This window comes from Serinus canaria, chromosome 5 (genome assembly GCF_022539315.1).
Source record: "Serinus canaria isolate serCan28SL12 chromosome 5, serCan2020, whole genome shotgun sequence".
NCBI classification, from domain to species: domain Eukaryota; kingdom Metazoa; phylum Chordata; class Aves; order Passeriformes; family Fringillidae; genus Serinus; species Serinus canaria.
Window position 1 is genome coordinate 28,029,416 of NC_066319.1, and position 13,028 is coordinate 28,042,443.

General features: G+C 41.0%; 1 protein-coding gene across 1 annotated transcript; it reads left to right on the top strand.

Annotated features, from left to right (window-relative positions):
- Positions 1-350: 350 nt before the first annotated feature.
- Positions 351-12,627, top strand: MED6 (mediator complex subunit 6). The gene is made up of 8 exons (XM_009102012.3): positions 351-414; positions 6,012-6,171; positions 7,189-7,280; positions 9,479-9,561; positions 10,269-10,377; positions 10,839-10,954; positions 11,695-11,722; positions 12,103-12,627. The coding sequence occupies exons 1-8, from the start codon at positions 393-395 to the stop codon at positions 12,228-12,230; spliced, it is 738 nt and encodes a 245-aa protein (XP_009100260.1). The 5' UTR covers positions 351-392; the 3' UTR covers positions 12,231-12,627.
- Positions 12,628-13,028: the final 401 nt, after the last annotated feature.

Genomic DNA, 13,028 nt, shown 5'->3' on the forward strand with positions numbered 1-13,028 from the left:
CTGAGCAGCAACCTGTGGCCCACATCTCTTTCACTTTGAAAGTGACCGGCAAATACCAACGGGCCAAGGTCAGGTGAAAACAGCAAAACCCTGATATCTCCCCTTTTGAGCAAACAGCTTCGAACGAGCATGTCAATTTTCGGCACTGGCGCCGTCCATCCGGTTATGCACCACTCAGGCGAAGCGCAGCTCACTGTTACTTGTGGTGGGACGCTGGGGCAGCACGACCCTTCGCCTCAGGAAGGTCTTTCCCCGGCCAGCGACCGAGGCGCGTCGGCCGGGCACATGGCAGCCGCCTCGCCCCGCAGTCCCTCCTCCCCGCCCCGCCTCCCCGCTCCGGGGCCGCTTCCTGCGCGCCGCCCCGCCCCTCTCCGGACGTGCGCGGCGCGGCCATGGCGGCTGTGGACATCCGAGGTAGGCCCGGGGCTCGGGCGGCGCTCGGGACTCGCTCCCCGCGGCTTCGGGGCTCTGCCCGCCGGCCTGGGCTCAGCTCCGCCTGCGGGGCAGAGCCCTCCGCGGGGCGGCCGCAGGAGGGGGTCAGTGTGGTGGTGTGACGGTCCTCGGAAGCTGGAACGGCCGGGCGGAAAAGCTGCCCAAAAAGCAGCTTTCTTGGATGTGCGGCAGGCTGCGAGCGTGTACTCAGTGCGGCCTGGGGAAAGCAAGTTTCCTTCTGGTAGACTCTGCCTTTTCAGGGGGGATAAAGAGGTCCTGCAATGAGATGGGGACGTAAGGGAGCAGCTAAAGAAAAGAGTTCCAGCGCTGAAGTGTGGGGGAAAGTGGGAGGCCCTGGCGCGTGTGTGGGACTTGAACAGGACCAGAGCAGCGAGTGGGGCTAAGTCATCCTAAGAACATTTCAGGTGGATGTGGTGAGGCGGACCAGGTGTTAGGAAAGCCGGAAAGAAGCTGAAGTTAAAAAAAAAAAAAAAAAATTGAGTGTGGAGTAAGGGATATGAATAAAAAGAAATTATGTTTGAAGAAGTGATATTTGACTGAAGTGTTAAAGAATATTTATGTTGTAAACATAAATATTCTTTAACATAAATATTCTTTAACATAAATATTCCTAAGCAGCGAGTCATCCTAAGAACATTTCAGGTGGATGTGGTGAGGCGGACCAGGTGTTAGGAAAGCCGGAAAGAAGCTGAAGTTAAAAAAAAAAAAAAAAAAAAATTGAGTGTGGAGTAAGGGATATGAATAAAAAGAAATTATGTTTGAAGAAGTGATATTTGACTGAAGTGTTAAAGAATATTTATGTTGTAAACAAACTAGAAGTTAAATTGTTACGAAGAATTTGAGCTTTGAGAGAAGCTGGGGTTCAGAGGCCACAGGAAAGGAAGTTGTTTTTCTCCGTAAGAGTGTCTGGATGGAATAACATCACAAGCCTGTGTGTGGGAGTCTCAGAGAATGGACAGGAGCGGGTATTTAGGGAAATCTCGTGAAGGATCAATTTTGATAATGCCCCAGATGTTTCCTCCTTTTTTGTCTTCAAATTCTTAATGGTTATGTGTAGTCCTGTGTGTTTTTCTGACTGCCTTGTTTGAGGTTACATGAAGGAGCTATGTAGACAATTAATGGAGGAGCGCTGTATTAAGTTATTAGCTGATGTGAGAGCCTTCTGTCTTACTCCAGCTAATTTAAGCTCCCTCAAAGTCTTTTATCTAATATAGTTCAATATATTAAGTAGATTTTGAGGCATACTTCTATTTTTAATCTATCTGCAGTGGATTAACCCTGGCTGGGTTAAAGCCACTCTGTCACCCCCTTTCTCGACCAGAGAGGGGAGAGAGAATATAGTGAAAGGCTTGTGGATTGAGATCTGGGCAGGGAGAGATCACTCATCAGTTACTGTCCTGGGCAAAACAGACTCGCTTTGGTAATAAATTCAAATAATTTCCCCAGTTAGATCAGAGGAAGATAATGGGAAATAAACCCAAATCTTACAAACACCTCCACCACTCCCTTCTTCCTGGGCTTAACTTCACTCCAAAGTTCTCTAACTTCTCTCCCCCAAGCAGCAAAGGTGAACAGGGAATAGGGCTGTGATCAGTTCATGCATGTTGACACTGCCAGTCTGTCCTCCTCACCAGGAGGACTCTTGACAGTCTTCACTGCTCCAAGGTGGGATCCCTCTCACAGGAGACAATCCTCCATGAATTTCTCCAATGCTGTTGTTCCGAAATGGGCTTTTGCACCTGGTAGAAGAAGCCCATCTACACAACAGAGTTGAGGTATCTGATTTACTGCTCTTAAATCCTGTACCAGCCTGTATGTCTGAGAGCAAGGCTTCTTTACAGGTATTAAGTTCACATTGCTACTCTGAGCAGCAATCAGTACTGCATCCAGCATGTCCTTTTCAGGTTCCTTTGAGGTCTGGTTCATTGGTAAGCAGATTTGAGCTTTCCATGCCTTTTTCTTTGAGATGCATAGCTATACACAGTTCTCAGAAAAAGTTACTTGAGCATTCAGCTTGCATGGTCTTGTCCTGACAATGGAAGGGGACATTCTGGCATGTAGAAACTCATGAGTCAGTTTAGTAGGTGCAATTGGGACAGTCCATGAGCTGTAAGAACGGCCATAACCCCCTTTTTCCCATTGCCCCAGCAATCTGTATTGTAACTTTACTAAGCAGGGCCTTGGCTCTCTTTATTACTGAATGTGTGGCTCTGCTATTGATCAGAAGTCTATTGTTCTATTTTCTGGTTGTACTGGAGCTGTGAGGTCTGCCAGGAATGCCTTGATGTTTTCCACCAGTCCCCTCCTCTCATAGTCAGAAATAATGTTTACATCTAATTGCCCCTTCCTGCCTGCCAAGAGTACATTGATTCAGGCCAAAGAGTGGGAGCCCTTTCTCACCCCAGTGCCCCCTGCCTATTGCTCTCCTTTCACCTTCTTTAGTACCATTCTCCTCTTCTTCACTGTAAACAGGTATTGAATATAGCCTGCATAACTCCCCCAGTTAGGATTATTAGTCAACATGATAGTTTCCAAAAGCTGGTACATTCCAGTAAAACAGATTTAAGCCTAGCCACTTTGGTTAAGTACCTAAAAAATGAATGGGACTCAGGTAGGGGTGAAGCTGATAATAATATTCCCTGAATTTGGAGAACAGAAAGGTTAGAGATTAAGGTAGAGTGTTGGATGATCACTGGGTCTACCTATGAAAAACCATCCCAGATTTCTCTGCATGACACATCAAAACGAGTAATGAAAAAGCCAAAATTTTGCAGCTCTGAAAAATGGTGTAATTTTACCATGTATCCCTTTGGGCCTACCATCATGTGGGGCTATAATTTAAATTCAAAATAGATATTAGTGAAACTACAACAACTGCATTTTCACCAATCCAAAAGTATTAGAATATTTTATCTCCACAAATTTTTGAAATCAGGCCATGTGTGGTCTGAAATACAGGTCATCAATAAATATTGTTTAATCCATCTTGGTCTCTGAAATTGGCAGAAGTAATAATGCCGATCAATATTCGGCACTTAAACCAACCTGCTCACAATTTTTAAGTGCCTTCTGTGCAGAATGGTTATCTTGGTTACACAGGCAATCCCTCACTTTTCCAAAATTACCAACATTTCTGCAGCATCCAGAGCTGAGTCAGGATGGACAAGTGCCCATTGTCACAGTGACCCTGGCCTCTGACCTGCCTTACCCTCTGGGCCAGCTTTGAATCTACTTTGCCCAGGTGAACATGACCTGGCAGCTCTGCAGGGCCTGACAACTTGTGGGGCTGCTCGGTGTGGCTGGTATTGCACTTGGCATTGGGAGAAATGTGAACAAAGTGCTCCAGCATGGCTCTCCCAGAGGGTCACAAGTCCTGCCCACAAACCTGCTCCAGCTTGGCCTCCTCTGTCCAAGGGACCAGAGGTCCTGTCAGAAGCCTGCACCAGTGTGGCTTCCCATGGGGTCACATCCTCCCTTGGGCATCCACCTGCTCCAGTGCGGGGTCCTCCAGGGGCTGCAGCTGGATCTCTGCTCCACTGAGGGGGACAGCCACTTTATGGTCTGTGCTTGGCTCTGTAGGACATGGAGGAGCTTCCAGCAGCTTCTCACTGAAGCCACCCCTGTAACTCCCCCTACCAAACCTGGTCAGGCAAACCCAATACCCTGTCAGGCTACTTTACTATTCCTCTTGCTCTGTCGAAGCATAGTGCTGAGCTACCTGGCCAATAAGGCCAGGTTCAGCACATTGTGTGAATTACTCTTCCTTTTTGCTATGGATTGCTGGCTTGTCTTCCAAATTGTCTTGAAAATCATGACAGATTGGCAGTATTGTCAGAAGCAATTTACTTTTGTATCTGTGATGCAAATTCCACAAGAAATGCTTTGCACAAGATGTCCTATTTTTGAAAGGAACAGGGAAGCAGGAATGCCATCCTTTCTTATACCCAAAATAAACAGTTCACCCTTCAGTATGACAGCTATGTCGGGTTCATGGTTTGTTTTATTCTTCCCAAGAATAGTTAAGAGAACAATCTTGCTAGTTACAAAGGCAGTTATAAATACTGGCACTAAGCAGTTGTGGATAATAGAGTCTTAGAGTCCAACTTTATATTCCATTTTATGATACATTTATCTGTCTATATACAGCATGATAGCTATATATATGTATATATATATATATATATATATATATATCTAAGGCTCGCCTGACAATCCTCTGAGAGTTGCAGGTATTGTTAATCATACAAACAAAGAAAGTTTGTATTTGAAGTATAATGTGAGAGCTTATTATGAGAAGAATGCAAGTGCTTAAGATTTTTGAAAGGATAGCTCTTTTGGATTTGAATAGCATTTGGAATAAACAGCATTACCAACAAATTGGGTGCTTAATAATGGATCTTAGTGCTGTGTTTCTGAGATTTCCTTTTCTGTAGTGAGGAGAGAGAATAGTCTGTGTGAAATAACTTGAATGCCTCTAGACTTCTCCATCCCTTTCCCTGCCCTGCATGAAACAGTTGGGCTAAAAATTCTGACATTAGCAAGGAAAAATGGTTTACATGTAGCTATTTCTGTTGCATTTTCCCTGGTTTGCTAAGGAGGTAGTGTTGCTTTTCTTCCTCAGAAAAGCTGCTAGTAGTGTAGAGCTGACATTTTTGGAAGTGATCTGATGATCCTTGAGCATGCTGAATTGTCACAGAAGTAAAATATTCTCATTGGAATGATAACTAGGAGTTCAGGGTATGCATATAATGTGTGAACTTTAGGGAGTGGTTCCTGTGAGGAGGGAATTTGAGATCTTCAATCAGTCTTCAGTGACTTCTCATCACATATGGGTTTTTTTAATCTAAACAATGCATGTCTCTTCTTGTGTCTAGGAAATTCTGTTTGCTGCTGCTGTGAATGAGTGAATTTCAGGGCTTTTTTCCAAGGTTCCTCCTGGATCTCCAGAGTTAGCAAGTTTGTTGCCTGTGGAACTGGTGGTTGACACTGGTTTCTTTGATGTGCCTGAAGAACATTTTGCTGCAGCGTGATAACAAAATGCAGGGACTTTAATTCATATTTCCCTAAATCTGCAAGAATTTAACTGGCCTATTATGACTTGTAGCTTGTATGTTCATTTAAAAAGCTTGCTTTTTAATATAATTGTTAGTGGTCAGTAGTTTGATACCTGTAATATCCACTGAGTTATGGAACAAGTAATTTGCTGCAGGCAATTTGGCAGATTAACTTTTTAGCCAGGTGTAGAATCTCTTGTTCAAGGTTACTGGGAAGCATCTGCCCAAATATAGCATCTTTGTGTTTACTGTTGGTTTTTGGGTTGTGTTTGGGTTCTTTTTGTTTTGTTTCTTTGTTTTTTGTATACTGCTAAGAAATCTGAAGAAGGTTAAAGGTTATCAATTATTATTTGAACTCTATGAAATACTTTTTTCTTGTTAACTGGTGTGCTTGTGTTCCATCTCCTTTCTCTGCTGTAATTGTTAACTGCTGTCAATTTACTCTTGGATGTATTTGTAATGGTTTTGACTGCTTTGATATTCAATGTAGATTTATTTTCCCAGATAATCTGTTGGGGATTTCCTGGGTTGACAGCTCCTGGATTCCAATATTAAACAATGGGAGTGTGTTGGACTATTTCTCAGAGCGAAGTAACCCTTTCTATGACCGAACATGTAACAATGAAGTCGTCAAAATGCAGCGGATGACCCTGGACCATTTGAAGTAAGTTGTAATTTGCATCTGGTTGATGTGCAGTATCCCTTGTCCCTCCATTCAGAGGCTTTGGTGACTGAATAGAAGCATGCTGGAAAGCTCATTCTGTTCTGTGCTTTTTAGTCCCACCACTTTCCAGCAAGGCCAGCTTTTTCTGTATTTGGATGTTTTCTCCTTCTTCTTATGCCACCTCAAGGAGGTGTTAAGCTTTAAGGATTCTATGTATCTTTTGAGATTCCAGTAAATCACCCTTTAGATATTTCTCTGATATAGAAAAGCTGTCTTCTCTCATCCTCCCTGCTCAACAGCACCTGAGTAGTGTAATGTAGTTAAATGCTTTTTCTGCAGTGAATAGAGTTTATGTTGGGGGATACTTTGAGTTCATAAATAGTTTGTGTTTCCATATACTACTGGCTGTGTGCCATAATTAGTACATAATTCTTCCAAGGAGCTGGCTTTTTAGTTAGGATAATAAGAGTAGTGAGTGTTGTAAATAAACTGATCACATATGGTTGTGTATTGAGATTGCATGTGCAAGTTAACTTTGTTTTCAGTTCCCCATCTGCTATGCTGAGCACAAGCGAGTTGTTCGAGAGCTATTTAAAGACTCCACAATATGATAAGGGGTTTGCGAGCAGAGCTAGAAGTCCATTGGTAAAGTCACTTGTGCTCAGTGTGGTTGCAGAGAGGCCTTTACATCAGACACACAGATGGTCACATCATACACCAGTTCTTTGTTGCTGTATTTAAATGACATCTCCATGATGACAGATTATCTTTCTTGCTATTTATCTGTTGCTGATATATTCTACTTGTGTTGTGTCAGGTTGTTATAACTCCCTTTGTCTATGCTCCTAGAGTTTGATAGCTCAGGAAAGTCCTTTGCCTTTATTTACTGCCCATTACAAAGAAGAGCTTTCAGAGCATCAGAACTTTGTTGCTTTGTTGCCAGACCCATTGGTTGCTCTTCATGTCCTACAGATTTTACTTGAAGGAAGTTATTTACTGTGGTTATTTCTTTCTCAGCCAGATGGTTGGAGTGGAGTACATCCTTCTCCATGCTCAAGAGCCCATTCTCTTCATTATCCGAAAGCAGCAAAGGCAATCTCCAACACAAGGTACTGTCACTCACTTCTTGCCCCTGTTGAGAAGCCAAATCAGTCAGTTGTTTTTATCACTTCCTAAATTGTGTTTAAGAATTTCTGCTTCCCATTTCTGTCTCAATCTCCAGTCTAACTGGGAGGGTATGAGGCTTTGTGGTGGGGAGATCTTTTCTGCAGCAGTTCCCTGCAGCGTGCCAGCAGCAGGGAGTGCCATCTTGTGGGGAAATGGGAACAGCGAATGAGAGAGCAGCCCTGTGCTACATTTTCCTACAGGAAATTGCTAATGGCATTCATTCCATTTATCTGTTAGGCCATCTGTTAGCAAGAGTGTCCATATCTTGTTATGATGGAGTCTTGTGGTAACAGCACCATTCCTTCCTACAGTGTCATTTTCCAGTTTTTAAATCAAACACCTTAGCTTTTTTTTTTTTTGCCATCTGCATGCAGCTGGCTTTGTTATTCTTTTTTAACCTTGAATTTGTTTGCATCCGTGTGATTAATCAAACATGTAGCCACATTTCAATAGTTATTGGATTGTCTTATCTGTTTACTACATGTTCATATAACATCATTTGGGTTATTTCAGAGTAAGCTTTGTAGGAAAGAAAGGCAGGGTTAGTGCTAATTATTTCTTCTCTTTGTTAGGGGTTTAGGTTCTGTATATGCATTTTGGTCTTTACAGGGCTTTGCCTTGTCTTGTAATGTTTCTTATTTGCTTGTATCAGATAAAAGTCTGTTTACATTGCAGTTCCAAACTGAGAAAACATGTATGATTGATTCTTTAGTATGTTGTTTTATTTCTTAATTAGGGATTTTCAACATAGCTTCTAAAAGTGAGTATAGAATTATTGTACAACCCTTAATTTCTGGTTTTGACACCTTTCAGATTGAGACTAGAGTTGGAGCTACCATGGTATGTGTGTTTAGACTTACGCTGTGAGGCAGATGTATGTTTGGTGGAACTTAACTGAGATTTTTTTTTCCCACTGTGACTGTAAAGTTTGTGCTGGGTACCTTAATTGAGTTGCATAGTTCCTTAGCTGAGATGTTACCATGTGTTTTATTTCATCAGGGTACAAAAATGAGTGTATTTGACACATGGGAATGGGGATGTAAAACTGAGATTTAATGAGTTCATAGCTAGTGTAGAATACTCAAATGCAACTGATGCAGGCCTGTCTTATGACTTCTGTGTGTTTTTAAAACATATTTATTTACATATTAAATTCTTAAAGACTGTTTGAAGTGATATTAGAAAAATCTTTAGATCAATGATTAGGGAGAGTTGCCTGTCTAGGAGAGTAGGCCCTGGCACAGAGCTGTGATACAATAAAACTGCAGTTCTGTGTCTTGCTCCATTTGTAAAGAAGTGCTAAACATCCTTCTTCTTTTGAGGAGAAGTGGTACTGGCTGTAATATGCACCCAGCTGTCTGGGACTGCTAATTTAAGTAGGTGTCCATGCTTCATAAAATGCAAGTACTGGATGAATTGTTAGTAGAGATGGAGGAACTGAAACACACATGTGCACAAGTAATGTCCTTAGGAATGTGAAGCTGGGGCATCGCTATGGTTTCTCAATTGAACAGTGTTTGGCAGAGTTACGGGGGCAAATGTAATGTTCCTCTGCACTGCAGCTCTAATGAACAGGAATTTTTGATTGGTCATTAGAGGTTCCAAATCTGATTTAGCTAATGCCTTTGGAAGGTAGTCTTTTTTTGGCAGAATGTTACTAATTTAGAAAAGCATGCTCTGTGTGTGCTTCACTCCATTGGGTCTGGGAAATCTAGCTGAGAGGACTGTAGAAGTTAGAGAAAATGGAGTCCAGAACAATGATATCTTACATTGTAGTGGGCTTCTATTGGTAGCCAAGGCTAGGGGAATTACTTCCAGAGCAGTTCACTTGACTAGTAGTAGCTCTAGTGTACTCTGAAAACCCCAGTTCTGTGAAGCAAATCATTTGCTTGCAGTAGGACAGGACTTTACTCATACATTTCTATCTGTAAAGCAGACATTGGTTTTTCTCTCCTTATCAGTCTGTGCCTAAGGTGCAAATAAAGCACCTTGAAGAAAAGGTTAACAAGAGAAAATTTTGTGATAAGAGAAATACTGCAATTTCTCAGTCGCTGCTACGACTGACATTCAGCAACAAATACACAGCCTTCAGGCAGAGCTTTAAATTGATTCCACGTTCTTCTTCTTTTCCTTCCCACAGTTATGCCATTGGCTGACTACTACATTATTGCTGGAGTGATTTATCAAGCCCCTGACTTAGGATCTGTCATTAACTCCAGAGTTGTAAGTGCTCTGTGCATTTGATGCATACTGGTTTATATCTGTTTTTACTTTTGGTTGTCCCCCAGGTTGTTTAAATATCTCCTTCACTATTCTGAGCAAAGATCTTGTGTAGTAAGGGTGCAGTAACTTAAAACAAGCCCCACTGGTTAATATTGTGTGCATCCCACATGAAAATGCAGGATCTTGTGAGAGTGCAGTATTGCCCAGAAACTAGGATACATTGTTTAAGGACGAGGGATCAGAATTAGCGAAGCTACACAATTGGCAGAACAGTATGAAGCTTGAATAATCAAAATTTTAAAATTATTTGACATACGTATGGAATAGTAATTAAATACATGATCAGTGAAGCTTGCTTTGGAAAGTTAATGTTAAGCTAATATTATATTTCTTTTTAAATGAGGTGTATGTTTTTAATTGATGTGGTATGTCTTCTTAAATTGGATGCTCAAGTTTATTTTGATTCCTTCTGTTCTTGTAAACTGTTGGTTTTTTGCAAGTTTTCTCTGTCAGTTTAAAAAAGCACTCCAGAAGAGCCTTGTGAGAACCTGTTAAAGAAATTACATTCTCCATTCAAAACTGGATATTCCAAGTTCCCTTCCCAGAACAAAAATGAATATAGAATATTAATTTTAAAATACTTTCAAAAATTTACATTGTGTTTTCTGCTTGAGTTGTGAACTCAATGCCTTACATTCTTCTGAAAGCTCACTGCAGTGCATGGAATTCAGTCTGCTTTTGAAGAAGCTATGTCCTACTGTCGCTATCACCCATCCAAGGGCTACTGGTGGCATTTCAAAGACGAGGAAGAACGAGGTATGATTGCTAGCTTCTCCTGCATACTTTGGGAGAGGAAAGGAATGAAGGGTAAAGCTTGAGGCAATGCACAGTGATGGTGGAGAAGTGAGATGAAGTTTCTGAAGGGTAAGTTAGGGCTCTCTACCAGCTGAAAGGAATTTTGCCCTTCTGTGCTGGTGGGAATGAACATCGAGGCATGGGTGGGAGATGAAAATAATGAACTGTGTGTCAACAAAGTGGGCAACTCTTCAACCCACTGGGGACCAAAACACATTAACACATTTTCAGAAGCCAAACCAGTTTGTCAGGAGGTAAGAATCATCCTTAATCTGTCTTGCACCAAAAAAACAACCTGTGTCAGTAAGAAAGTGGAGGCAAAGTTCAGAGGAGAGACAAATACCAACTTGTCATACAACAAAGAGCTGCTAAGAGAAAATAAATTTTAATACATCTCTCTCTAATATTTCTGTGACTTGCAGAGAAAACTAAACCAAAAGCCAAGAAGAAAGAAGAGCCAAGCTCTATTTTCCAAAGACAACGAGTAGATGCTTTGCTTTTAGACCTAAGACAAAAGTTTCCACCCAGATTTGTCCAGGTATGACACACAAAAGCCACAGTTTTAGTGTAACTTAGAGCTTAAAAGACAGTCATAGGTATTTAAACAGGAGAAACTGAATGGGAACTTTGTGTATTTCTGCAATAGTAACTTGGATAGGATCACAAACTTGACATGGAAGGCTCATAATAGTGTGTAGGATCTCCATTTGTAATCACTGGAGTCATTAAGACCTTGGCAAAACTATGAGAGTGAATTTTATTATACACCTTCCTTATGTGATCACAGAGGGTCTGTTCTCAGCTATCTGATGTTGCTGATGCTTCCAGTTTCCTCCTTTGTGAACTCAATCAAGCCCCATCACAGTATTTTTAGTTACTCCATTGTTCTAGAAAATCATTAGTTAGCATGGAAATTCTTGGCATTCTGTGAAGTTGTTGTGGTTACTCTGATTGTCTTCAGTAGCCATTTGTTCCACCAAGTTCCCAAGTCTTCTGCTTGGGAGCAAAGGAAATTATGTTTACAGCATCTCACAAAAGTGCTCGTCAGCCAGTCCTGGGAAAGACTAGCTAACTGCTAGTTTTTGAGTTGTCGAGGAAAAACTGGATGTTATAAAATATTAACTGGATTTTGTTTAAAGTGTATTTAGGGATCCATTCTACCCTCACCTCTTAAATATAAGAGTCCATTGCTTGCATTTAATTCCTAAATTAATTGCAGGAAGGGTTGAGGATTACAACTTCGCTTCCACTGATGTGTTTTTTTTTCTTCCCTCACAGCAAAAACCTGGAGAAAAGCCTGTCCCAGGTAAAACTATAATATTTTCACAAGACTTAAAAAATAGACTCTGTATGCAGTATCTTTGAGTTGCCATGTAAGCTCTTGCTGCTGCTGCTGTGGGGTGGTTTGGAATTCTAGCATTACCAAATTGTGCAAAGTAATGGATAAGAGTGGAGACTTTGAGTTGATCATAGGCAACCTCCAAACAGGAAATGCATGAACTGTATCACTTCAGTCTCTTCCATCTTTTAATGGATATAAGTATGAATTTATTCTCTGCTTATTATTCTTACACCTTTGAAAATATTGTTGACCTTGTGACATTAACAATATTTTCTAAATACTCTGAAGAGTGTTTTAGGAATGAAAATCAGAGGTTTAACTTTCTTTTGCTGTTACATCTTTAGTGGATCAAATCAAGAAGGAACCAGAACCAGTCCCTGAAGCTGTCAAGACAGAGGAAAAAGAGACTGTAAAGAATGCTCAGAGTGCTGGTGCTAAAGGACCACCTGAAAAACGAATGAGACTCCAGTGAAGGGAGAAGCTATTGCACATCTGGATTAGTCTGAATCTGGAAAACAGAGGATTCTTGCTCTCTATTCTTTATATTTAAGCTCTTCCACTGAGACTGATAATTCAGGGACTGAGATCCCTGTAACAGCTTTTTCTGTAGAAACCTCTCATGCAAATGTTAATGTCAGGATGTAAGCTGCCTCAAATGAGGCAGTCTTCATCTTATTTTGAATGCTGACTTCTGAGAATGGTTTTTACATGGACATGTTCAGCAGCCTCCCGAAGTCTTTACAAACTCCTGCATCCTTTGTGTCTAGGTTTCCTATGTAAAAAGAAAAAAAAAACTTTTATATATAAAAAGGAATTGGAATTCTTGGCAAATAAAATTCCTGGCTGCTGGAATGCCTTTCTTAAATGTATACCTTTTTAGTAGCAAATATGTTATATGTGCTGGCAGCATTTTTTTTTTTTTTTTTTTTTTGCTTGGACATTGGAAGATATTGTCTTCTATTTTGAGGAAGAAAAGTTAGGTTACCCACTACAAATTGCTGTGCCTCTAGTGTGCTTGGGATAAAAATAGAAGATTTGCTAACTGGACCCTCAAATCCATGTAGTTAGATGTCAGAATGGTCTCAGTTTCTAGATATTATTGGACAAGGGTTTTACTTAATGGTTAAGCTGATAGTTTATTACAGAAGTTAGTGTTTTGGGAGAGAGATTTATGGTGTAAAACAGGCTAAGATTTCTTGATGTTGCACACTCAGTGAAGCTGTTTATATTTCTAATTTTCCACTGTAACTCAGATATATCAATCACAGCT